Source organism: Acomys russatus, chromosome 2 (genome assembly GCF_903995435.1).
Source record: "Acomys russatus chromosome 2, mAcoRus1.1, whole genome shotgun sequence".
Taxonomy (NCBI): domain Eukaryota; kingdom Metazoa; phylum Chordata; class Mammalia; order Rodentia; family Muridae; genus Acomys; species Acomys russatus.
In genome coordinates, this window is record NC_067138.1 from 71,642,382 (window position 1) to 71,670,146 (window position 27,765).

The 27,765-nt window shown below is 44.2% G+C and overlaps 1 protein-coding gene across 1 annotated transcript; it reads right to left on the minus strand.

Moving 5' to 3' along the window:
• Positions 1 to 9,179: 9,179 nt before the first annotated feature.
• On the minus strand, positions 9,180 to 24,592 carry Tnfsf15 (TNF superfamily member 15). The gene is made up of 4 exons (XM_051163131.1): positions 24,275 to 24,592; positions 14,371 to 14,413; positions 13,321 to 13,359; positions 9,180 to 10,277 (listed from the first exon to the last, which is right to left on the minus strand). The coding sequence occupies exons 1-4, from the start codon at positions 24,494 to 24,496 to the stop codon at positions 9,823 to 9,825; spliced, it is 759 nt and encodes a 252-aa protein (XP_051019088.1). The 5' UTR covers positions 24,497 to 24,592; the 3' UTR covers positions 9,180 to 9,822.
• Positions 24,593 to 27,765: the final 3,173 nt, after the last annotated feature.

The following is a 27,765-nucleotide window of genomic DNA, read 5'->3' on the forward strand; positions in this document are numbered from 1 at the left end:
CCATATTCCCCACAAAGAATCATGTTTCCTTAGGGAAAAGTAAAAACTAAGAAAGCTCCCTGGAACACAAAAAAATAAAGCCTAGTTGGGCATGCTTTTTGAAAAATTATGTGATGAGATGGATGCTGGATCTTTTTGCAGTCACTAGAAGAGAAACAACTCTCACCCAAGAGTATGGCACAGAACCTAAGGTGTGGTTTATTTGCTTTGGCCCAGGGACAGCTGGCAGCTTGACAATGTTTTTGCCTTCTTGGTCTTCAACCCCCGAAAAGTCTGGAAATTAGTGTGAGTCACACTCGCTATTAGCTGATGAAGTCACAAGTCCAAATGTTACCTAAACTGTGAAGTGTGCAGTGAGGCATCTGGGAAGCAAACCCTAAGCCACTTGTGATAAAGGCCTCTTTCTTTGTTTTTAATCCCCAAAGCCTTTTTGTTTCCTTTATCACAACCACTTACTCAGCAATGATTTAGTAATTCCTTTATTGTACCCTTCACTTCAATGCAATAGTGCAAATATTTGGTGAATCCATTAGCCGTATCTGTTTCACCCATGGCACTCAGCAGAGCCTGCCATGTCATTGTGGCCTTATGGCTTCATAGTGTTCTTACTTCAGTGTGTCTTTTTTTCAATATAGAAGAAGGAAAAGAAGATTATAGGTCATTTTCAGACAGAGTGACAGTTGGCTCTAGCTGAGCATGGACCCAGGACCTTGACAAGATTGTCATCAGTTGCTGTCACGTGTACTCTCTCATTTTGCTCCTTCAAGAGCACCATAGGGCACACACCCTAATCTTACTATTTTGTACATGGGGGAAATAAGGCTTGCTCAGACTAGTTCAGCTACCCGGAGTCTCAGAGCTGGACCACGGCAGAGGAGAGATCATATGTTTATTCTCCTCCATGACCTTTCTCTTTCTCTTGGTCATCAGTGCTTTGAAAACTCAACGTGGATGAATTAGCTGAGAGTTAAAAAAAACTTTCCTTGTGTTCAGCCTTAGAGATTGTGGTGGTTTGAATGAAGATGGCGCCCCGATAGGCTCATAGATTTGCATGCTTAGCCCCCAGTTGATGAACTGTTTGGGAAGGAATAGGAGGTGTGGCCTTGTGGAAGGAGGTGTGATGTTCAGGGTAGGCTTTGAAATTGCTAAAGCCCCCACCAGGCCCTGTGTCTCCCTCTTTGCCTGCTGACTGCACATCTGGATGTAATGCTCTCAGCTACTGCTCCAGTACCATGCTTATCTTTTTCATGCCATGAGGACAATGGACTAACCCTCTGTAAGCAAGCCCCCAGTAACATGTTTTTAAAAATAGGAGTCACCTTGTTTATGGTCTCTCTTCACCACAGTAGAATAATAGCTGTCTTAGAGTCACCATTGCTATGATGAAACACCATGACCAAGTGTGACTTGGAGAGGAAAAGGTTTATTGGGCTTACACTTCCACATCACTGTTTATTATTAAAGGAAGTCAGGACAGGAACTCAAGCAGGGAAGGAACCTGAAGGCTGGCGATGATGCAGAGGCTAAGGAGGAATGCAACTTACTGGCTTGTTCCTCATGGCTTGCTCACCCTGCTTTCTTATAGACTCCAGGACCGCCAGCCCAGGAGTGGTCCTACCTGCAAATGAACGGGGCCCTCCCCAATCAGTCACTAATGAAGAAAATGCCATATGGCTGTGCCTCATGGAGGCATTGTCTCAATGAACATTCCCTCCTTTCAGATGACTTTAGCTTGTGTCAAGTTGAAGTAGAACTAGCCGGCACAGAAATTAAGGCAGCGGTTCCTATTGGATTGGTCTGGGATAATCTATCCCTAGCCTCTACTTTCACTAGTGTTCAGCCCAGATTGAGAACTCAGTGAGATAAGCAGTCAGTAAGGTGTCTTTCCTTTGGGGTGGCTACAGGCACACTTTGCTGGACAAGGCTTTGGAGCAGTGTTTCGTGGTCCCTAGGAGGAATGCCAACCTAGAGAGAAGAGGGCTCTGGGTATAATGTCCCCTAAAAAAGTGAGTCCAGATTTCTTGCAGCACATGAAGACTGACAGCTGTGCTAAAGTTAAATGAAAACCCTAGAATTTTCGATCTGTAAGTGAACTTAGAGGTCCGCTCTGAGGTCCAAAGGAGTTAGGTGACTTTGTTGATGATACACTAAGCCATAGGGGTGTGGTAGAGTCAAGAAGCAGAGCAAGACAGTGGGTGAGAAGCTGGAATCATGCCAATTGGAAGGCTCGGGCCCACAGAGACCATTCTGGTTCTATGGCTTTGTGCAAGCTGCTGGTTCTCTGTGAACCTAGCCTTCGTGTGCAGAGGAGCCATGATGGCAGGAGTTCCTACTCTCCAGGTTCCAACATAAAGATGAAGCGACACTGTGCTCACAAAAGGCTCAGTGAAGACTTGCTACAGGCTAGACTCTCTCATCCTCCAGTCATTGACTAGGGTTGAGAAGAGACTACAGACCAGAAAGGAGCTGGGGTTCCAGAGCCCATCCTGGGTGGATGGTGACATTTCAGAGTTACTAGGAGCCAGTAGAGAAGAGCTCGAAGTCACTATCTGGTTTGGAGCTGGAACTGATCTGAGGAGTTGATGCTTGCCAGTGTTGAGGTTCCCAGTTTGAGCAAGGCTGGGATGACCAACATAGTTATGGTGCCTGCACTTCTATAGGTTAGTAGGAGTCTGGACCTGGTGTGCCAGGCAGGGCATTCCCGGGTGGAAAACCCACTGTTGCTGCAGTGGTCAAACAGTGCTTTGACTGGAAAACCCAGTCATCATGTTTATTCGTGAGGTTTCCAGTGGCTGTAAGAGCAGATGTGGTTATTGATATGAACCCAAGGAAGCGATGCTCTGAGATGTAAGTGAGACGATGCATGCAAGGTGCTCAGGACCCCCAAGTGCCCCAGCTGTTAGTCAGTAATCGTGATTGATTACTGTCTGAATTCTGAGATGTGGGCACTTTCATCCTCTCTGGATTAGAATCCTGGCTCTGCAGACTGGTTCTGGGCAGATGGACTTAATCTCTCAGGCTTCATTTCCCTCCTCTGTTCACTGAGAAAAGGCCAATTTCGTAGCATTGTGGAATAAGATGAGTTAAGGGAAGATTTGCTCAGGGCACCGGAAACACCAGCTGTAAATACTGGTGTTTAGTTTAATAGTAACCTGCCAAGATGGTGTCTCCTTGATAATGTTGGATGGAGAGTGGACCACCAAGACCTACTGAAAGCCAAAGGGGACCATCAGGAAGAGGGAGCTGAAAAGTTCTGTTAACATGGAACAGTGTGAGTAGACATTAGAGCAGTTATCTCAGTTCCAGTTACCTTTCTATTTCCTATGCTCAACAGGAGAAAAGTCCCTACGCACAGGGGCCCAGAGTTCTCCTTTCTCTTGGAGGAGTCCTCTTTTCACCCTACACATATCTGATAAAAGCACATTTGAAACTCAGGTGCCACGGGAACAGATAATCCAGCCCTGATACTTGTTTAATTACGTTTATATTATATTTTATGCAATATATTTTAATCATATTCTTTCCCTCCACCAAATCTTAGATGATCATTTCCTATCTCCTACCTTTATATCCTCTCTCTCTTTCTCAACCTTTCCTCTGAAAAGCCAACCAGCCAACCAATCAATCAACTAACCAACTAACCAACCAACAAACAAAACAAAAGGAAAACCAAAAGACTAAACCCACTAAATTGTAACAACCACAACCACAACAACACAATAGCAGCAGCCGCAGTACACACATACACACAAACATGGAATTTGTTTGTGTTGGTGAACTACCCCTGAGCCTGTCCTGGAGTGTGGCTTATACGTCCACTGTCACTCCATTGGAGAAAACTGATTTTGACTCCTTAGCAGGGATTGATTACAAATAGCTTCTTGGTTAGGGGTCAGATTTGTGCCCACACCCCCTTCTCTATGCTGAGATTGTGTCTGGTTTGAATCTGGCCAGACCTCATGTGTGTTTTCGAAGACTTGAGTTCATATGTGCATCAGCCCTGATGTGTTTGGAAATTCTGCTTCCTTGGAGTGATCTACCACCTTAGACTCTCGCCCCCTCAGCATAGATCCCAGAGCCTCTAGAGAAGGGGTTTGATATAGACAATCCATTTAAGGCTAAAATTGAGCCCCATTCTTAATCTGAGAGGGAAATAGAAACTTACAGAAGTATTGGCTCAAAGCCTCACAATCTTAAAGCTGGGAGGCCGGGGCCTGGAACATGGGTCTTCTGTCCCTCACCCACTGAAGTTTGTATGAGTCCATATTGCAACATTAGTGCTGGTTATTATTGTGAGGAGTTTGTGTGTGTGTAGGGTGTGTAGATGTCAGATAAACACAGACTGTGATCATACTCACTAACAGCCAGAATGGTAGCATCAGTCCTTTGGAATGAGGAATTACACCTGCTGTCGAGTGTCCCCTGTAAGCAACTAAAGAAGGTAAATGGCTTCACCTCTTTGCTCCGAAGTTCCAGGCATGGAGAGTCCTTTTGATAATCTGTTGCAAACCTTGTTTTTGGTGACCTACATTAGACTTTCATCACTGTTTTCCCTCTGGAAAATTGAAACGAGTTTTCAGTGGCATTAGCTTCCACTGACACATTTCATGCTACAAGTCGCTCCCAGGGATGGGCACACAGGAGTGAGAAGGGAACTGACCTCCTGAGGAGCCTTTCCCAGGCTCACCAGGAAGGAAGTTTGGAGGCAGATGCTTCAGAGCAGAGCCTCACTCCCCCTCCCTGTGTCTGATTCCACCTCTGGAAGCAGAGATAAATATTTTGATATGTATTTTTTAAATAAAAAATGCCAATTTAATTCTGGGCATGGTGGTGCATTCCTTTAGTCTCAGCACTTGGGAGGCAGAGGCAGGTGGATCTTTCTGAATCTGAGGATAGCTTAGTCTATATAGTAAGTTTCAGGACAGCCAAGGCTACATGTCTCAATTTCTCCCCCCCAAAAATTGACAATTTAGGATACTTCACATTAATACGAATTGAGCTCTCTAAGTGAACTTGTTTTTTGTTTATTGTTCTGGGAGGTAGTTGAATCCTTTTAGTTTTTATTATTATTATTATTATTATTATTATTATTATTTATTTTTTCAGAATCTCACTTTGTAGCCCAGGATGGCCTTGAACTCGTATACCTCCTGTCTTAGGCTCCTCAGTTTTGGGATTAAATGCATGTATCACCACACCTAGCTCTACCTGAGTTGACTGCTGTTTGTATGCATGGCTGTGTATAAATGTGCACAAGTGTGTGTGCCTGCAGGCCAGAGGAGGATGTTGGGTGTCTGTTTCTATTACTCTCTGCCATTCTCCTGATACAGGGTCTCTCACTGAATCTGGAGCTGTTTCCCCCACAGGCTGGTGACCATCAAGTCCCCGTGACCCTTCCGTCTCCAGCACTGGGGTTCCAGATCTGTGGCTACCCTGGACTTTTTACATACATACTTGGGATCTGAACTCAGGACCTCATGCTTGGACAACAACAGCCCTTACCCCCTGAGCCTCTCCCCAGCCCCTGGGTACTGTTTGCATGATAGGTGCAGGCTTCACTTCAGACACAGGGTCCCAGTGCCATCAAGGGCTCGCACTCTACCACTATTCTTTCAGAGATGCTCACTCAGCTGCAGTCTCTTGCTTCACTAAAGGAAGCAGCAGAGTCACCCTGTTCTCCTCTCTTCTCACTTACTAGTGTGGCTCAATCTGATTTTGTTTCACAATCTGTTATAATCATGCCGAGCATCAGCTAGATGCACTTTTTCATATGTATATGTGTATGTGATGTGTGTGCATATATGTATGTTCTCATGTGTGAGGGCACACACACGTGTGTGTGGGTGCATGCACATATACATATATGTGTATACATATGTACATATACATATATGTGTACATGTATACATATATGTGCATATATACATATATATATATATGTACATGCATAAGTGAGGGCTCATAGTTGATGTTAGGAATTGTCCCCATTTGCTTTCCATATTATTCAGTGAGGTGGGAACTCTCTGTTGAATCCAGATGGCAGCTAGTCTCAGCTAGCTTGCTTCAGGGATCCCTGGCTCACTTTTCAAAGCTGGAGACACAGATGGCTACCACTCCCACTCAACATTCATGTAGTTTTGGGGACTCATACTCTGTATTCGCTTGCTTGTATTGTAAGCACTTCAATGGCTGAGCCATCTCCCCAGCTCCTAGATGTGTTTTAAAATACACCCCAAGGGGTTACCATTGGATACTAATCCAGAAAGGAAAGTAAATGAACTGATTGACAAAAAATTGACATAATCAAGATTCTGCAGCTTTCAATGCCTTTAATAATGAAATTATTAAATTATTAAATTACAACTATTATATATGTTAATATCTATAATTTTTATTTACAGAGATTAGAATTCATACATGGGATGCATACCAGTTAATTATATACTGAACAATATACAATATGCATTTTACCATGGTGATGTGACGTTTTAACATAAAACATACAATCAGTGAAAGCACATGGGGCTTATCAATAAAAACAGGCGAAAACCTACATCTGTTCAGTCTGTGTACCCTCTGAGACAAAAGAGGGGAAAATGGCGTGTCTTAATGACTTTAAGACTAAAATCACGTAAATTCATAATTCTGTTTCCTCATTACTGCAAGTCTCCTTCCTCTTGTGTACACACAGCATAGCAAGACTTGCCTGTCATGGACCCTCTTTGGCATGACAGCATCTAGGTGTGACAGGTGCTCAAGAAAAATAATTCACAGATCAAACAGAAAGGCTGTTGAGTGTGATGTCAGGGGACAGAAAATCTAGTTTAGTTTCAACACTCGACCAAGCTACTGCCCAACACAGAGACTCCTAGTTACTTCACCTACTCTGTGTTTCTCTATTCTTGAAGTGATGGAAGTTTGGGTAGATAAACCCTGCAGCTCCTATCAGCTCTAAAATTCCATGACTGGCCGTGATGATTGAGTTGATGGGGGAAGAGCTTACTCTAGCTTATTTGGAACCACTGAACCCTTGGCAGGACTCCCAGGTTTGTTATGACCACATAGAAAGCCCATGAAACGGTGGCCACATGGTCACAGACTTGGAAAAGGAATCCTTTGGTTTAACCCTTCCCTGACATCCGTGACGCAATGGCTTCTATAAAACTCTCTTTTTTGCTTGACTCTATCCAGAGAATTAGCAATTATTACAAGGAAATAAATCTATTTGGGGACAGAAAATTGGTTTAGGGAAGAAGCCGGAGATGTGACCACTATGTAGAAGCAGTCCCCTTGTTCATCTGAATTGCCCCGTAGGTAGTCAAAGATACGTCTCTTGTCTTTTTCAGTTTCTCCTCTAGTTGCATCAAATTGAGTGGCACTTGTCAAGAGCAGAGCTCTAGCTAGTCCATTAACACATTGTGTGGCTTTGGAAACATAACTGCAATTTGGACTTGTGAGTCCCCTTAAGATGGGTAGATGGAAGAGGTGGGGGTAGATGTGTCACGGAGCTCAGAAAGTTTTAACTATGGTAGAATAGAGCAAGGCACGAATGTAGTTACTCTGATCTAATACTGTCACCATTGCTAAAGGGCTCACTAAATTCGTCAAAAGCCAAGAGCCAATATAAGACTGCTAAGATTCAGGACAATAATGAAAGCTTAAATAAAATACTACTGAAAACAGCAAGAACACTCTCAGGACTCTAAGCATCCCCACTCAAAAAAAAAAAAAAAAAAAAAAAAAACCCTAAAAAACAGGGGATTTTGAGGCCAGATATATCTGCATGTATTTTGCAAGGGACAAAACATAAACAAACCTGCTCTGGCAATTAATCCCCAATGTCACAATCATGGAAACTGATTGAGTAAGAACTTGAGAGAAACACCATGCAAGAGCATGTTGGCGATGGTTGTGCCTTGTGCACAGTGAACTCGTGGACTTCCATAACCCAGAGGTGTTACTGACAGGCACAAACTTGGAATTTCCTTTGGGGTGACGTAGCTTTGCATTAAAATGGATCCAAGGGCTCTGGCATGCTCTGGTGCTGAGTAGAACCTTATATGTGACAAGAAATGAAGTGGTAAAAGTATGCTTTCCCCTTATCCCACTGCACCATAGTAAGGCAACAAACCCACCTCAGAGATTATAACCTAGGACTCATGTTCTGTGAGACAGATCTAAAACCACCAAGGTCAAAATTTGAGGGACCCATGCTGCATGCTGATTATGGTTTTTGCTTTTTCGGGGAACAGAGACGTATCAAAGCATCTCTAGGTCATTCATAGAGGCCTAATAGTTTCAAAGGTGTTGACATCAAAATCTGAGGCCAGTAAATAACAGCCTCTTTGTGTATATTGTTTCAATGCTGATTCTCACCACACAGAATTGTATCCTTACATTCCCCTCCCATTTATTGATGGGAAATGCCTTTGCTTAGCTATTGAAAAACTACATTTAGAAGGAAGTACAAATCATTTTGATAATGACTGTTCTTCATCAAATGGCACCCATGTTCATAATAATAAAATATCAATGTGTCTCAAGTTAGCTACTTAATTAGCTAATACAAACAGAGTGATTAAACGCTCCACAGGCGATGGAGATGCCAATCTGTTAGAATGAGTGGATCTGAGACTAAAATAATTTATTTCTCTGTCCCCAGGACAAGTAAATACTAAGTAAATGTTCACAGGATTGATTCGAGTTCATCAGCCTTTTGAGATGCATTTAACCAGCAAAGCATTTTTCACTAAATTAACTATTTTCCAAAAACACATACCCCTTCCCCCTAATCCTTGAATATATTACCTTATCTTTAACAGCCAGCCTGTGGGTTTTTTTTTTTTTTTTTTTTTTTTTTTTTTTTTTTTTTAATTTAAGACAAGGACTTGTTATGTAGCCCAGGCTTGCTTAAAAGTTACCATTTAGCTCAGCTTGTCCTCAAACTCATGGCCATCCTCTTGGCTCAGCCTTCCACATGCTGGGATTACAGATGTCAGGGTGTCAGGCTTGATGGCCAGCACTTTTAACCTGCTTGGTGGCTGACTTGCAGTTATTCTAATGGAGTATCTTGAGTGCTAGTTGATCAGGACGTATGTACTGAAGATTCACTCCATTGTGAGTAGAATTTGACTTTCTCTTCATGGTCCTCTGGGCTGAGTGCCCAGACATAGTCAAGAAACACGTTCTTACAATAAGGAACATGTTTGTTCTGTGTTCCATGTGCATGTGGAATTCCATGTGCATGTGGATACTCAAGGATACAATCAGAAGAAAGGTAGCCTTTCCTGCACGATAGAAAACCATTTCCATTTTTGGAGAATATTCATGAGCAATACCAGCTATTTTCTTTTTCTCCCTTCCCCTCTTTCTTTCTTTTGGAAGAATGTGGAAATGCAAATAAAGGATTTTTGCCTCTGGAAGGATTACTCTGTTTTCTCAGACTTTCTTGGGATTCTGTCCTTAGCTCTTGAACTGAAGTAAGCTTATTATCAAATTCAGTCGTAACTGAGCTGCTAGTTCAGAAAGGACCAGGAAGGAGGGCACTGTGGAAATGTTCTGTCCTAAGATCTGTAGACAGTGCCATTGGAGGACAGCCGTTTCAATTTTTAAAACCCAGAAGGTCTCTATCAAACTTGAGCTCTTCTGAATTTTCCATTTACTATTTCAGTCCATAGGCACATAAGGATAAACTTTGGGTTTCTAAATTCTATTGCTAACTCTATCCCTGACCCCCCTAAAACCTGCTTATAGTTCCTTGTGAGCACACCAAATTGAGAAGTAGGAGGTGGAGGAGTCTCACATGTCGATGGTTGTTTTCCTTCATAGCAAGAAGGCTCCAAAGAAAGTTTTATCTTCCTTTGTATAGTCCACCAAGGAGATGTCACTGACGTTTACCATCAGCCTATCCCCTTCTTCCAAGGAGAACATGGCTGCAAGGTAGAGGGGCTGAAACCAGTTGCTGCTTATTTCACACACAGACTTGGTCCCTGTGAGGAGGCGGATAGGCTGGAGGTAGTGGTCTGCCATCTTGGTGATAACCACAGTGATGGAGTCTGGCTTCTTTGGTTGTTTCCCCTGGCTGATGTCACCACACTCGGACGTGGTCCCTCGGAATGTGATCTGGGAGTAAATGAAATAGTCTCCTGATTCTGGGATCATCAGGAATTTGTTGGAGTAGTTCATCCGGTTCTTGGTGAAGGCCAACCCTAGGTCATGCTCCCACTGCAGAGCCGGGAACTGATCTTGCAGATGTGGCATAGGTGTTTGTTTCAGAACTGCAAATACAGTAGAGAAGTTTAATTGGCACAGGTCAGAACCTGAGGTTCCTAATACTCTTGTGTCATTTTCCTATCTGTTTTCTATTTGGGTTTTGTGTATGCATGTGTGTGTGTGTGTGTCTGTCTGTGTGTCTGTGTATCTGTGCACATGTGTGTCTGTGTATTTATTTGAGTGTATACCTATGTGTTTGAGTTGTACCTACATATGTGCATGCAAACGCATGTGGAGGCCAGGGCTAGAAGTGGGTGTGGTCTTCAGTTGTTCTTCATGCTGAGTTTTGAGACAGGGCTCTTCACTGAGCCAAATTAAGTAGACCAGCTGGCCAGAGAGTTCTAGAGATCCACCTGTCTCTGTCCATTCAGTCTTAGGGATACAGGCATGACTGGTTGTGCCTAGATTTCCAGGTGTATGCTGCTGTTCTACATGGACACAGTGAAAGTTAAGAAATCCCCTCCTTTTTTCTGTGTGCCTGAAAAGGTTTTACTGCTAACAGCATGCTTACCCAGAGCAAGGCCAACACCAGACCATCCCAGTTTTTATTCCTAAACTCATGTGTAAGTTGCCAATGCTATATCCTTTTTACATATGGGACTTTAGCATCCTAAGATGCTAAACTGCCAGAGGTTGGGGAGACAATCAACCACCAGCATGGAATCTACAACTGTATTCTCCTCTCTCTCTTTCTCCTTCCATCTAGAAAATTCCTTTCTCATAATCTTACTAGATCGGTGTTTGTTTTCATTTGACATGCCTCTCCTTTAAAAAAGATAAATAATACTTGTGGGACGGATTAAAAGAGGTGTAAAATCTATGGCTCTTGGGAAATACATTACTCTTTACTATTATTCTTGTTTTAGAAAAGCTCTGTTCCAAAGACAAAGAGGAAGGGAGGGGAAAAAAGGGAAAAGGAGAGACAGAGTGACACACACACACACACACACACACACACACACACACACACACACACACACACACGGGAGAAGATCGAGCAACCCTGTCATTACATCACAGTGCTGTAGTCCAATGTCGCAAAGCAGGTAGTAATCAATAATGAGTTACCTGAGGACATGTTGGGACCAGAGACTCAGAACATTTTGGCAATTCTTTTTCCACAATGACAGAACAAAATATAAGTCAATACAAATAGACTTGTGGACTGGAAGGAAGCTGGGCTTTGGGCCACTTGGGCCCAGTACCAACTCTGGTTTGGCACCATGCAAAGCTCTTTCATCATCTGTGCAGATTGGTTTTCTCCTATGCACCTCGGTGTCTCATGTGAAAGCCAAGGATAGGGTTCTGTGGAGCCTTGTCCTGAAGATTAAGTAGGCAGAACAAATGTGGGCGTTTTATAGAATACAATAAGCTGGGACAGCTGGGGTCATTTTTTTTTTTCTGTTCAAATAAAGCAGCATGTTTCATTTAGACAGATTAAAGAGAAAGCCTGTGACATTTTTATGTTTTATATGTTCTTAAGTTTGCATCACTCCTAAGTCTACATTAGATAAAACACATTACCCAGTGCTTTATGAAATATGTCTGTAGTTAAAGGAAATGAATACACCTGAACTTGACTCAAATAGGTTCATTTGTATCTGATACAACAAATGCGTCTTAGTCCCGTGGAAACTCACAGACATCACCATGATGTGCTGATACTACAGTCTGGGGATAGCTTCTGTTTTAGGGGACAATTTAACAACTCGTGCATCCAATAGGTGACCAGAAGCCTAGATCCTGGACTTTCTAATTCAACAGTTTTTCTCCCCGTGGGTCACAACCATTGGAAAACACACATTTCTGTTGGTCTTGGACACACAGCTACAGCTCAGCAACAGAACTACAGTTATAGTGTAGCAACAAAAAGAATTTACGGTTGGAGTCACCACAATACGAGGAACTGTATTAAAGGGTCGCAGCATTAGGAAGGTGGAAGACAACTGTAATCTAAGGTATCTTTCCCATCGCTGACTGGGCTAGGGCTTCTTTTGCAAGCTTCGCACATGTCCCAAATGGATGTGAACTCCTCCAGTCTCTGCACTAAGTGGCTCTTGGAAAGCTCTGGACCCTCCATATAGACATCTTTATCAGTCACACCTAGCAGTCTCTGTGTCTTCACTGTGGATGATATAGTAATTGACATGTCTTCTCAGATGATGCATAAACCCTTCTCATTATGTCTCCAGAGAGGCAAGCCCTATCGCACTGAATGCAAGACGCTGCGGCAGCTCAACAGCAGTCAGAGTTGGGATGAGAATCATGTTGGAGTGGAAACTGCAGTTTGGACAGCTTGACTGTGAACTCTTCCACAGCCTATCCAGCTGACTTTGAGCATGCAAATCTTTGGCTGAGCCCGTGTTTTTTTTTCATTGTTTTTTCATGCGTGTCTGTGTTGTGTGCTTCTCTCTCTGTGTGTGTTTAATTGTGTGTGTCCCTGTGAAAACTAGAAGTTGACTCCTCTGTTGCTTCTCATCTCATCTTTTGAGACAGATCTCACTGAACCTGGAGGTGACTGTTTCAGCTAGCCTGGCTGTCCAGTGAGCTTGTGGGATCTGACTGACTCTACACTCCAATGCACCCACGTCACAGGTACATACCACTTTGTCTGGCTTTTTACATGGGTGCTGGGAATCTGAACTCTGGTTCTTAAACAAGAAGCATTTCACCCACGTGACTGTCTTCCCAACCCCTTCAAGTCAGCCCAAGGATCTTTCATCTGGTATGAGATCCAGAATTACCAGAAGGGCCAAGATGGAGGAAAGAAATTTCTGGATAGCTGGGTGTGTGCATGCCAGAGAAAGGCAGGAGAGAAAGGTAGAAGGCTGCCTGAAAAGGAGAGAGCACTCAAGAGATATGAGCCCTTGGATCTATCACAGGAAAAAAAAAAAAACCTTCAAAATCCTTGAATTGCCAATTCTGTTACCAGTTTGAAATCATCACAGTGAGTTTTGGTAAATATTGTGAAAAAAATCAAAGCAACCAAACAAACAAAAAACTCAGGTCTATGACCCATGGTGTTCAAGGAAGTGCAGGAAGGCTTACTTGTCAGGTGTGCCCTTGGCTTGGCTCTGGCAGGTGTGTCTGTAACAAAAGGAAAAATATGCTTTGAGCAATGAGTAACAACAGAGTGAAGACAGAAGACAGTACCTGTGATGGGAGAGGACCGTTAAGTCCCATCCATTGCAGTTCCATTTCATGACTTGTGGACTTTGGATCGGCATATGATATCTATCTGTAGGATACACCACTAGGGTTGTGGAGCAGTCAGGAGTTAGAGTCTTGAGTGCGAAGGACTTTGGGTAAGTTGCCTAACCTGGCGCTCTGTTCTCCTATGTCTAAAATGGGCACAGCAATTTCTACCTTGAATGTTGTGTCTGTATGTTTCTTGGCTCTTAGTCAGGGCTGAATAAACCATGGAACATTGCTTTTTCTTTCTGGCTCTTCTGTGAGGGCCAGTTGATCTTTCATATTCTTTATGGTTCTTTTACTATATCCACTGAGAAGTATGGATGACTGAACAGGGACAGGGTAGGGAGTGAGTAGAATGTGCCCTGTCACCCCATGACCTTGACAGATCCTTTTCATCTCTGGGCCCTTTCTCTCATTAGTCTTTGAGAAGGGCCTTATGATCTCATGTTGGCTTTTGTATTAAAGTTAAGCATGTTCTGTAGTGATAAAAATGGTGTTGATTATAAATAGCAAAATCTATTGTTTACTTCTGCTGTTTTGGGAAGTGCTCTCATTTCTTAATAGGGGTTGACTAATTTCATCAACATTCACCTTGCCAGATAGGACAACTACTGTCAGAGGTGAATGATTGTAGACATCTGGAATGATCTGTCTGGAGGCCACATTGCCTAGCAGATCCCTGAGCTGGGGGTTTGGATTCAGATCACATACCATAGGTATAGTCACAGCATTGGTTTGCTTTCTAAGCAACGAGGGAGGAGCTTTTCTATTCTCTAGGTCTGTCTACATCCCTTGGCTTAGCAACTCAGCAATTAAAGACACCCCCTCCAAATGCTGACACACTAAAACCATCCGCAGTGTTCTTATCCCCCACAAGAAAAGGCATCAAGGATGAACACTTACAAACTGCCTGTGGTGAAGATTCAGACTCCTGGACTGGTATAGCCTATTGAGAAAGAAAGGTACAGTTCAGTTTATGTGTAGCCCCTTTTATCTCAACCCCCGACATAGCTGCCCGTAAGAGTCCACTGCTGTCTAAGCCTTGGTTCTCTGCTGGGAGGGAATCTTACATCTCAGTCTGCACTGATCTTCTGGAGACCCCCGATGGCTTTCCTTTCTCTTGTCTTTGTGTCTTAACTTGAGAGATTTTCCTACTCTATCTCTGGGCATCTCAGCATCCTGTCATTGCTTGTAGTAAACAAGCAGTGGAAGTTACTTTATTTTTCCCACTATATTTTGAAGATTGGAACTATTCTTTTTATCGGCATGCATATACAGATTGCACATCTCACGAAGGACTTCATAAAGACATCCTCACTCAAGTAATAATATACTTGGACCATGTTCACCCTCTCATATTCTGTTCTTCTCCCCTCTTGCCTCCAGCTACTTGTTTTACCCCAGATAACCTGCTTTTAATTCCATGCAATCCACCTCTCTATTTGATTGTATATAAATGATGATTCACACATTGAAAGGAAACACACAGCATTTGTCTCTTTGAGTCTTAAGAAATGATCTAGACAAAGAAATAATGACCACATCCCTTTCCCATCAGCCTTGCCATCCTTTGTTGTTTGCACAGAAAACATGAAGAATCTCCCACCACCATCACAATTTTAGTTCATGAGTCACTTCAGATTTCCTATGATAGAGGAAAAGCAACTGCCTTGGTACCAGGTAGACATGCACTTGGATTGTGGTTCTGTCCTTTGCCAAGGATAAGATCTTGCGGGAGACACCTTTGCTCTCTGAGTTTAGTATACCAATTTATACACTTGGGATATGAACACCCATAAACATAAAGGACTCACAGAATTGAGGTGAAGATCAACTAAGAAAATGCCCCAGTCAGTTTAAAGGACACATGGCAAATAGAAGAACCGCCACTCACAGGCCTGAGCACAAGGCTCAGGAACAAGGCAGGCCCTCAGCTTACTAACAATGATGCCATGTTTTCACACACTTGCACAACTTTACAAGTCAGTCCTCTGATCTGGATCTAGTAATTCCACAGCCATTATTAACAGGCTATTTCCTACTGCCATTACCATCTGATATATGTCTACAACTGTGTGTGTGTGTGTGTGTGTGTGTGTGTGTGTGTGTGTGTGTGTGTGTGTCTGAAGGGGTGTATCTGTGTGACAGCAAGGAAGCAGGCTCCAACATGGAAGAGTGCACACTAGTGTGCCCAGGCCCTGCCTACTGCTCTATGGGTCTTCCTACAGCTGCTGGGTAGAGCTTCATGCCTTTGATTTCTTCCTTTTATCTAGAGGGCTAACTAGAGAGAACTGTCTCATGATCAAGATTCTATTATGCTCATAATCCTTCATGAGGTGGCTTCTCATGTACTTCATGACGCAGGCCTATAATTTCAAATATTACATTTTATTTATTTTACATACATATGTACATGCACAGTGCATGTGTGGAGGTCTAAGGACAACTTGTGGAAATCTGTTTTTTGCTTTCACCATGTGGGTCCTAAAGTGAATGTTTTTACCCACTGAGCCATCATCTCGCTGCCTTCACAGTTCTATCCTATCCTGACATCCCATATCCCATTGCTCACCTCACTTGTTACCATTACTCTTTTCTATGTCTTCTGTATTTCCAGCTGTAAGAGGAACCCACAGCGTCCCTAAGTCAAGAGATTTAAAAGTACACAGAGTGCAGTTGCTGCTCATTTGTGCTGGCAGCTTACCCTTCAGCCTCATGGCCCACTCTATTTATAGTGGATGTTATGTATATCTCCATAGTGGCGCTGGGGCTTGCCGAATGCCCTCCATCCCACATGTGGGGGAATGGCATGTTAACTCTGATCAGGTGACTCCAAAACCTCAAGATTGAAACTCTGTTCCTACAGCCCATGGACAAGCTCCTGATTATGCTGAAGCAGAGGGCAAGAAGAATTGGCATGGTTAACGTGGGAGCAAGCTTGAGGTTCATTAAACAGAAGACTGACCCAGAACTGTGAGGGCCTATGGAAATAAGTCTGAACAGAAGCTTCCAGGTCCTGCACATGTTGGCCAGATGAGGAAGGAGGATTAGCCATGCTGGATAAGCTAACTGCTTGTGCGAGAATAAGGAGGACCAATGTCAAGGCTTTCTGCTAAGGAAGACATTGTGGATTTTCACCAAGTGTTTTGGAAAAGACTAACCAATTGCTGGGACAAGCTTGTCTAAGGGAAAAGGCTCAAGAGCCGAGCTGTCCTAATGCCTGCTTTATGCCAGGGCAATGAGACATCTTTCCTGGTCTCTAGGCTTGGATCTTCCTATCACTTGTGGGTGACTCTGGAGTACTAAAGAGATGACAGCTCCCGGAGACTGCTGCAGTAGCCTCCAAATGTAAATGTACCCTGGACCCAGGCCACACCTCAAGAATGGGGCATCTGAACTTAGCATGGCTTCTCAAACCATGGGGTGAAGAATCAGCACCCACGTCTATCTCTTGTGCTGATGTTTTTCCCTCTGTAGGAGAATTTGCTAGACAATGAGTCTGGTCTGTCCTTATCGCTCTATCCCTAGTGTGCAGGGAAGTGCTTGTGTGCCCACTGGATCATGTAATCTGCAAAATGTGAAGTTCTCAGGCCTCAGCAAGACAGAAGCTGTAAGGAGTAGGCAGCGGGCAAAGCTCATATTCAATGACTTTAGCCAGCTTTTCACAACTTCAAAATCTAGGAGAGAGGTATTTTTGGTTAGATTAAAAGAGATTAATCCCTTCTTTTAGACCTGAAGAGATTGCTCATCAGTTAAGAGAACTTGTTGCTCTTGTTGATGACTCATGTTCAGTTCCTGGCATCCACACAATGGCTCACAATCATCTGTAGCTACAGTTTCGAGGCATCGGAAAAATCTTTGACCTCTTTGGGCAGCAGATATGCATGTAGTACGCATACACACAAGCAACCCAAACACCTGCACACATAAATAAAGTAGTAAATCTACCACCACCACCACCACCAACAACAACAACAACAAAATGCCAACAACTTAGCAACTTTTTAACAAATTAAAAGTGATAGCAATGACCTGTTAGCACCATGGTTTCTAAAAGGTCCCCAAAAGTCTATGTGGAATATACTGGGGGCTCCAGAAATATTTATTGAAAGTTGCAAGGGATTGGAAGAAACTAGAGTCAGACAAAAAGAAAACAACAACAAAAAAAGCACATACTCATGATCATATATAGATTAGTGAGACAGTGGGATGTCCAGGACATGCAGCACATATTAACTCTTGAAATATAACTGACACTTTTTCTACTTACCCTATTCCTTCCCCTTAACTTGCACATTGCAACACTCTCACTATTGTATGATATTTTTTCCTTTATGTTGATGTGTAGTGACCCCCTGGTTCAAACTGACTGTGTACTTTGTCATACACATTTATTGGCTGAATCTACTTTTTCAAACTGAGCAGAAGAACTGATGGAGGAAGGAGGAGCCACTTAGCCAAGTGTGCTTGCCTGCTGGATTCTGCTGGGCATTTGGTGTATGAGCTTTTTAATAGTCCCTGCAAGCTGAGTTTCATCACAGCAGGCTAAAGACCTTAAGAATAAAGTACTTACGGTCAAAGGTAGAGAGAGGGCGTGGGATCTGAATCCTTGGACCTAAACCAGAATCTGATGCACACCAGTATTCCTATAAGTGTCAACAGGGAATACTACACACGCAAGTTGGCAGAGAGTCGGTCTTTGAGATTTCCTGGCATTTCCCCAGAAAAATCCCTGTGAGTGTATTTTAATGAATGATCCACTTAGCCTTCCCTCCCACTTCTGCAGTCACCTGCTCCATCTATCCTGTTCACAAATGGGAAATTATGTTCACTGCTTGCTGTCATAAACACTGCAATTGAAAAGACATTCGTGTTTTATGACCCACAACACTCCCCCCCACACCAAACCCCGCATGTCTCGGAGAAATCAGGGTATTTGAGGCTTCCTTTCCCTATGTTTTTTACAAGGACATATCCAACTGGAAATGGCTCATCCTGAGGCCATTTCATTGCGTCATCTTCTGTATTGGCTTGGACCAGGCTTGCCATGGTATATTTGACCTGGCAGAGTGAAGAGTCAGGAGTTTGCAGCAAAGCAAATTTGGAAATCCCAACTTTGTTATTTCTTGCCTCTTGATTCTGGCATGTTAGCTGGCCTCAATGATTCTTTCCTGGCAGGCTTATCCTTCTGGCTCAGAGAGACCACACTTACAGTCGATATCAATTCAGTTCATTTCCCTCTTTCTTTGGGCCCAAGCAATCCTCCTAGACTTCGGGGTCTCTACTTTCTTCTCTATGGTTTTACAGTTTTGGCTGTAAACAGAAGTTGCCGTTGAATCAGTTTTCTGAGAAACAATAGATTTTAGGATTCCTTAGGAGAATCTAGGGTGGCTTTACTCTGTTCCCCAAGCACACACACTTTGGCTTCGTAGCTGCATAGTTTGCTTCTAGACTCTGCCTTTTCAGAATGTAAATGTGTTGAGGAAGCGCAATTAACCCCTGCCCACCTCAAATGGACTTGGTGCTGCCGCTCTCCGCCCTGTGTTGCATGAGGTTCAGGCTGGGTGACAACCTTATGCTATACTAGGGTTGTGGTGTCTGGGGTGGGGGTTACGGGGGAGGGGGGGAAGGGGGCGTGGCTGGGTGAGGACTCGGGAGTTTGCCAAGCTGGAATGGTGCTTGCTGTGGTGCAGGCTCACGTGAGTGAGTGACAGCGCGGCTCAAGAAGTAACCAGTTGTGTGTGAGCTGCAGCACTGATCACCTGGGATGCACATCTGCAGCCTGCTCTCTTGTTCTGCCTTTGACCTGCTCCTGTCTTTCCAGCCAGCTGCTCACAACCGAGCTCTTTTAGATAAGCCACTCCTCCAAGTGGGGGCCTCCTCAGGTTACAGCAGCGGCGGCTTCACTAAGAGAGCAGCGGGCACTTGGCTCTTTTAGCTCAGCCAGTCTGTTTCTTCTAGACAATGCTGAGGATGATTGTTTACCTTCCAAACAGGAAACAACTTGGACAAAATGGGAGGTCTGTCCAAGGTGGAATGGGTAGGGAAATCCTCTGGGGACCATCCCTTCTTTGCCTATAGCTTTCCTCTTAGAATTCCCACGACAGTGCTAGGGAGAGAGCTCATTCATTCCCTCACTCGATGGACAGAGTCTGAGGCCCAGCGAAGGATGATACATTGCCCAGAAACCACAAGTGACTGTCTTTGCCAGGCACCACTGGGCACCCTTCCAAGTGGACATAGAGCTAGCATTTATTGATCGTTTACTGTGTTCCGGACTTTTCTGGAGCGGGGGGGGGGCGGGGGGGGCGTAAATGAATGAGGTAGTGGAGGGAGTGCAGGAAACAGTGGATGCGTGGATTTCCCGAAGGGTGGAGAAATGAGATTCAAAGGTCGTGAGGAGAGTTCGGGGAGAGTCTGGGGGAGGGCTACAGAGGCATCAGGAGTTCAGCACGGAGCAGAAAGCCCTACTACACTGTCAGGAGATTCGCTGTGCAGCATCCAGTACCATTCTATGTCTGGCATGAAGCCCAGAGGCTTGAGCATATCCTGAGCTGGGGGTGAGGGTGGGGGGGGGGGCAGTGGGCTGGGAAAGGCGTGGGGTGGGGGTGGGGGAGTGGAGGTGAGGAGTCGGGAGGAACAAAAACCTGTCCTTAGGTGCAGGGCCAGAGGAGCCAGGGCCGCTGTTCTGGAGCAGTGGCAACTGTTCGGGTCCCTGGAGGATACCTGAACCATTAATTGTCAAATGCTATTGATAAAAAGAGTAGTTCGAAAGGAGAGGTTGTGCTGATAGGGCAAGACTGAAGCGCAGAAGGGGCCACAGAGACACTCATAAGTCAAGAAAAGGCCCACAGCCTGCTCTCTAGCCCTGGATGGCAGATTCCATAGCAGGTGGGGGAAGTTGTGCTGTGTGAAGTAATCTCCCTGCGCAGGGAATTTCCCTCCTCAGCATGATGTAAGAGCTCCTGGTGGCTAATCCCCAGCACTGCCAGACACCTTGCATACCTGGTTTTTAATTACCTACATTTCGTACAGATGTAAACAGAGGCCATAGGAAGGAAGATGACTTACCAACTAGTGGCCCAGCTACAATTCAGACCCGGTTTCTTGAGATTTCGACTCAGTATGCACAGCCTTTCCAAAATGCAAATCAGCCTACTGTCTTCCAAAATTCGGAAGATCCTAAAACACTATACTACCTCTTTTTTAAAATAGGGAATACATGCATTTTGTTCAAGGAATGTTTATAAACATCTTTTCCCCCCTCCCCCCACACAGTGGCTCAGTCACTCACTTCCCCTCCTTGGATGTTCACAGAAGCACTATGTTTTCAGCTCTTCCGGGTATACTCCATGTGTTTATAAGTGCACACATGTAAGGGAACTGTTTAAATAAGCAAGCACGTGGTATTATGTATACCGTGAGCTACTTGGCTCCTTACACGGAACTCCTAGGTGCTGGACCGGGTCTGCTTGTCCATATAAAACTACAATCTCCTTGTGCATCTAAGCAGATCACTTGTTATGTGCATCATGTCTTGGTTTAAGGATTATTCAATAATAGAAGTATTTCTTTCTCTTCTGCCTTTCCTCAGAGAGAGAGAGAGAGAGAGAGAGAGAGAGAGAGAGAGAGAGAGAGAGAGAGAGAAGTCTTCTGGGTTGGGAGACAATTTTGTTTTCAATTTTGTTTCCTTGACATAAGAGTGTCAGGCCACCTCTCTGACTTACACACTTCCCACCCCTCCCCGCATTCCTAACTTCCTCTTGAGCTACATGTTCTAGGTGAGTGATTCTGTATTAGATTTGATCGGTGCGTGGGGTTGACATGGGGGTGCTGGTAGTGGCTGTGGCTGTCCTCCATGACATTTCTGAAAGCATTCTTTTAGTGATGTGATGCCTGGAACCTAGCGCAGTGTGAATGAGCACCCCTGCCCCAATGCGGAGCAGGGCTCAGGTTGTCTGGTTTTAAGCTTGGATCTGCCTCTGGCTAGAGGCACAGGTTTATGTAAGTATCTTTATTCCCTCCCCCCATCCCCTATCCCCTCATCCCTCTCAGCTTTCCTATCTGCAAAACAAAATATGGTTTACTTTGAACTCAAAGGAAGTCTTTGAAGAAGACCTCAGGCATAGCCATCTATTCCACAGGTGCCATCCTGGACTCTTGCAGAAAGCCTTTTTGGGAGCCAAACCACCCCTGCTCTGGGGCCAGGCTAGGGAACACCAGAACTTCCGCAGCATCCTTTTCAGTCTCATGCATCAACCTTGAAGCTCTCTGAGGCCCAAGATCAAATCTCTACGGTGGTTATCCAATCATAGCGTGATGATCATATCCTAGTATCCCTGGGCATGTGGCTCAGCCACATTCCAGACATACAAAATGCCCCTGCACATGGCTCATTAATACTATTGCATGCTGATAGAAACACCCCCTTTGGCAGAAAAGGAAACAAAACTCAAAGACCTGAAACCAGGAGCCTGTTTGCCACTTGGCCAAAAATGGCTGAGCTGGGTTGTGAGCCCTGGGACCTGAGGGCTTTATTTTGGCCTCCTTTTCCCTCCTTGGAACTCGCATTCTGCCCTCTCCCCTGAGTCAGTAATTCTCTATTAGGTACCCAGTTCCATCTCTGCCCTTCTCAGCATGGCTCCTTTCTGAAGAGGCTAACCTCTTGGCGTGGCTGTTCCCTGGCTTCTTTGAGCCCTGACTTTACTTGTGTCCAGTCAATGGGACTAAATATCCAGAGGGAAAAATGGCCATGTTTCCTTTCCCCCTATGCCTGCACTTTTCTCTGTCCAAACGTTTGCATCCTCCAGTTAGGCCCTTTCTAAGTGAGCTCCCTGCTGCATCCCTCTACAACAGTGCTTCTCAACCTTCCTAATGCTGGGACCCTTTAATACAGTTTCTCTGTGAAATTGTTTCATTGCTACTTTGTAACTTTAACTTTGCTACTGTTATAAATTGTAATGTAAATATCTGATATGCAGGATTATCTGACATGCTACTATTTGGGGTTTGAGATCCACAGGTTGAGAATCTCTCTAAAACTTCTAAAAATCCTTTTACCCCATGCCAAGGGATTGGTGGTGGCTGCTTCTCAGGCTACCAACCCTGGGTGCTCCCAGATGTTCAGTGCTCCCTCTGTCTGTGCATCTCAGCAAACAGGTCCTTCTTTAAGCCCCCTGCCAGCTGTTTCATAAATGTTTTTCTCCCTTAAGCTCTGGCTTGAGTGGCCAGCTGCTTCTTTTCAGGACCTAGATGGCTCCATGCATCCCAGTATTGGCCCTCCCCCCTTTTCTTTCCTGTTTTGATGCATTAAGATGTCCAGTAGCCTGGTTAAGCAACAGCTTTAGGCATCCCTGTTTGTCCACCCTGCAGGGGAGTGCTTTCTTTATGGTGTGATAGAGTTATTAGGTTATTAGTGCATGGGAGTCAGGGAGGCAAGGAGGGGATTCTGGAGTGCTGAGGTTTGTGATGACACCCAGCACCTTTCTTTCTGAGTCTTCATGTCCGGTCACTGCTCCTGCCAGTTCCCTTCCCTGGACTGCAACTAGATGGCCTTCTCTGGCTTCTGCTAACACGGGGATTGCAGACAGTATCCTGGGTAGGAAGATCTTATTAATATGTCAGGGATCCTTTCAGAGTCCAGGGAGGCACAGATTGCTAGAGGCCACGTAGTAATAACTTTGTTCAAGAACAGCTGCCCTTCTGAGTGGCGAATTCCCTCGAGTGCCTCTGTTGGTGTGTGGTGTGTGTGTGTGTTGTCCTGGGGTCACAGCCTGACCTCCCATTTCCTCCCTCCCCACAGTTCTCTGCTAAGATAAGCAGACTTCTTGGCTTATCTCCACATATCTACATTTTATAAACCATGGCACGTGGCCGCCTGACTCACTGTCTGTTGACCCTGATGGAGTGGCCGAAGTTACACATTAGCCACAGTGTGGAAACTGCCCAAGACTGATTACAGATCAGGTTTTTCAATTAGGCTGCCTATTTTCCCTTTTAGAATTAAATTTTGGGACAAAAATTGAATTAGCCATCACAGACCATGCAGGGCTTTTCCCCCTAGAGAATATTCTTTAAATAACACATTTTGATCTTTCAGATCCTTCCTGAAAGTCCCCAAGCCCGGCTTTAAGTCTCCTCCTGAACACCCATCCCCTCACTTTCTTAACTAGTCTCATATCCTTTTGGGGGCTAAGCATCTCTCGAGCCCCACAAGTCCTTATAGGCAGTAGGCTGTTGGTTGCGTACTGAAAAATATTTCTAAACCCAAGAAGGGGAATTAGTTAAATACATTTTAGCACACACATGTATGAACATAGTACAGTCATCCACACATAAAGCTTCCATGGAGTCGTTACCATAGAAACAAAATCATCCTATGTAGGAAGCTCAGAATAACCCCCTTTTATTAAAAATAGAAAGGAATTATATACTTTACATCACTAATTGTTTTCACCTCTAAGAATTTCTATTCTTTCCCCTCAGTAATTATACATTATGTAATATAATTTAAGAGTAGTTTGTTTTTAAGGAAAATGAATGTTTCCAAAGTACCAGCACACTATTATTGTAAATATCAAAAAATATATGGAGTGTGAAGTTATTCTTGCATAAGCATGGGATGAAACAATTCAGTTCTCTGGAAGCACAGAGCTAAGAACCAGATGAGACTGTTCCACCTCTCACCCTCCCTTTCTGTATTTACTTCGTTCAGGGATGCTAGCAGTCTGTCCAAGCTGGACTATGTGGCTGGACTATGTCCCGCAGAAAGGCCACTGATTCCCTAAGCAGGAGCAAGTTTACTTACCCTCACCTTACAGTCTTTTCCCGGGACCTGGAGCCGGCCAACCATCAGGAAGGTGCTAAGTCCTGCCAGGATGGGAAATGACAGCAGGCAGCAGGTGAGAGCCAAGCATGCTTTGCTCCTGGCGGCGAGCCTGGCCCTGGCCTCTGGCCTGTTTCTGCAGCCATCCGGCAGCGTTTCCACTCTGGCTGCTTCCCCATAGCCCAGCCCCAGCTCCTCTGCCATGCTTCTGCTGTCTTGGAGACACTTCTGACTCTTTCTGACCAGAGGCCCCCCATTAAATAAGAGAGCAGCTGTCACACTTTAATGTGAATGCTTTGCCTCTCCTCCCCCTTTTTTTTCTGCCCCTCCCCCTGACAGCCCTCTGTAGCCCGCCCTGCCTGGCTAGGGAATGTGCCGCCTACAACAGAAACCAAGTTTGGTTTAAGAAGAAGAAGAAAAAAAAAAAAAAAAAAAAAAAAAAAAAAAAAAAAAAAAAAAGAAGAGAAAAAGAAGAAGAAGAAGAAGAAAGCTTTCCCAAGCATATTTATATACAGTATGATCATGTGCTCTTTCCTTCATTTACAGAAGGAAGTCAGGAAAGTCCCTCGGGGAGGAGGAGAACAAGAATACATCAAGTCAGTGGGTGTGGCAAATTAAAATGTACCTGCTCCCTGCACTGGACTCCTGCCAGCTAAGCTGGTCTGGGGAGTATGTTCCTTTTAGAAGTGAAAGTGAGGGACTGGGAGGCGTGTGGCTTGCAACAGGAAATGGAAATCACGTTTATATTTATTAGCCCTTTGCCAAGTGCCTCTGAGCATTTTGCTCCTGCAGCAACTCCCTGTCATTGTACAGAGGGAAGCACCAAGGCTCTGAAAGATAGAGTACCTGCCCTGGGTCATTGTGGGAGTGAGAGAGCAGGACGATGTCCATTCTAAGTCACCATTAGGCATGGGCATTACCTGTGAAACATACGGACATTTCTAACCTGTTGACCACAGTCCCAGCACAGAATATTCGGCCATAGTTAGAAGTGACCATCAGAGAGATAAGGCCATGGATTTCTGTGTTCCTTTATCCCTAAGTTAACTGACTCCCAATGATTTACCTTACCTATGTTATCTGTGGACAGGAGAAGGATATGGCAGATGACAAGGGGCTTTTAAAATTATTGCTGGGAGTTTAGTACATCAATCAATCAACTTATTTCATCCGGAGACAACTGTTTTTCTTTTTCTCTTCCCTTATCTCTTTTTTCTGTTCTCCCTCCCTCCTCCCTCCATCCCTGCAGCCACCCCCACCCCTTTCTTTCTCTTTGGAGACAAAATCTTACTGTTTTGCTTTGGTTGTCTTAGAACTCACTAGGTTGACTAGGCTGGCTTTGAACTCACGGAGTTCTTCCTGCTTCAGTCTCCTGAGCTCCTGAGTACTGGATTAAAGGCACATAGCAGTACCACACCTGGTTCTGAGATGACCTTTTCAGGTGGTTCTGCTTTTCAGATGAGGAGACTGATGCGCAGACAGGGAGTGCCCATGAAAGGACAGGGACTCGGGCAGGATGGCTATCAACTATAATCATTGCATCCCACTGCAGATGCTACCATTTGGGGTACACACAGGTTCTCCTGTACCTGCTCTGTTTGGAGGAGTGGACTCCCTTTAGTGAGAGCGTGAGGAGGCCTTCTGGAAAAGGAGGTGGGGTCTGAACTTAGTCTTGGAGTCAGGGAGGGGTGACACCAGAGGAGTGTAGAGGAGTCTATATAAAGGTGGGCTATAGAAATTAGGAAGCCATGGCCAGCGAGATGGCTCAGCAGGTAAAGATCCTTGCCGCCAAGCCTGATGACTTGAGTTGAATCTTGGAAACCGAAATGGAAGAGAGACTTGACAAGTCATCCTCTGACTTCTACATGTACACGTTGGCATATACACATGCTGGGTAAATGAATAACTAATTAATTTTTGAAGTTGGGGAAAGAAAAAAAACAAGAAACCAGGGATCTAGAGTGGCCACTGCATGTCCTTGTTTGGTGGCCCCTTGTGCCTGATAAAATGGTGCATCTCTGAAGCGACCACAGTACTTCCTTTTTTAAAAATATATTTCATTAATTTATTCATATTACATCTCAGTTGTTATCCCATCCCTTGTATCTTCCCATCACAATACTTTTTTACACAGCAAACATGTGCTTATCATAGAAGCCAACAGCGTTGCTCTTGGTTATTGATGCCAGGGAAATAAAAGTGAGTTTGCACAAAGACCTGTGCATGAATATTCATAATGGTTTTGTGTATAATAACTTGACCTAACCCAAATGCCCTTTGGTGGATAAGGTTAAACAAATTGGAACATCTCTACCATGGTACAGAACTCAGTCATTGAAAGAAATGTTAAGTTACAATTGCAAACATCTGGGCAAATCTCAAAGATCCATTGCTTAATAGGTTGGTTCAATCACGCAGAGGTAAACAGGGGGACATAAAAATCTCCCTTTGATGGAATGAACCTCAGCAGATGCTAGTTAAGAATCCAGTAAGAAACCACTGCCAGGAGGTGCGGGACAGGCCATGACTTAGCACCTTCCCTCCCAGTCATGATGGTGGTGCAGGAAAGCAACAGAAACAGAGAAGCCAAGTCTCAACATGAAGTGTTAAATGTCAGAGAAGAGTATTGAAGACAGTATCATATTCAGTTAGAGGAAGGGGATGCAGGAAATGTTTCTGAGTACAGCTGAGGAATACAGAATATATGGGTGTAGGAAGAGGGAAATGCATATGTGTGTCTACACACATGTGTCACAGTATGGGTATTTGTGTGCATGTATATATAATGTTTGTGTAGACACACATGTACCATAGCATGCATGTGCGCATAGGTCAAAGGACAACCTTGGACATCAGTTCTTGCTTTCCACATTGTTTCAGATAGTAATACCTGTTTGCTGCTGTGTAGACCAGCCTAGCTTATCTGAAAGCATCTGGAGATTCTCCTGTCTCTGCTTCCTGTTTTCCTATAGAGGTCCTGGAATTACAGATGTTAAAGATGTGCACCATCACATCTGGATTTATGTGAGTTCTAGGTACTTGAACTCAGGTCCTCATGCTTAGGTTACACACTTTACTCACTGAGCCATCTCCCTAGCTCTATTTTTCTTCTTCTTCTTCTTCTTCTTCTTCTTCTTCTTCTTCTTCTTCTTCTTCTTCTTCTTCTTCTTCTTCTTCTTCTTCTTTCTCTTGATTTGAGACAGGTTCACTCTATGTGGTCTTGGCTGTCCTGGAACTCACTATGTATAGGCTGGTCTTGAACTCACAGAATTCTGCCTGCCTCTGCTTCCTGAGTGCTGGGACTAAAGGTATACACCCCTATGTCCACCATGTTTTAGCTAATCTAGTAGATGTGAATTATTAGCTCATTATGGATTTAATTTGCATTTTCATAATGATCAATGATGGGAATAACTTTTTAAGTGTTTACTTGCCATCTATAAAATATTCTTTGGTGACTTAGACACCCATTT

Coding starts and splice junctions, on each gene's coding strand:
- Tnfsf15 (XM_051163131.1), bottom strand. CDS start 24,496: ATGGCAGAGGAGCTGGGGCTGGGCTATGGGGAAGCAGCCAGAGTGGAA. Junction 13,360..14,370: donor ATCTTCACCACAGGCAGTTT/GTAAGTGTTCAT, acceptor CTTTTGTTACAG/ACACACCTGCCAGAGCCAAG. Junction 10,278..13,320: donor GCCAAGGGCACACCTGACAA/GTAAGCCTTCCT, acceptor CTGTATTTGCAG/TTCTGAAACAAACACCTATG.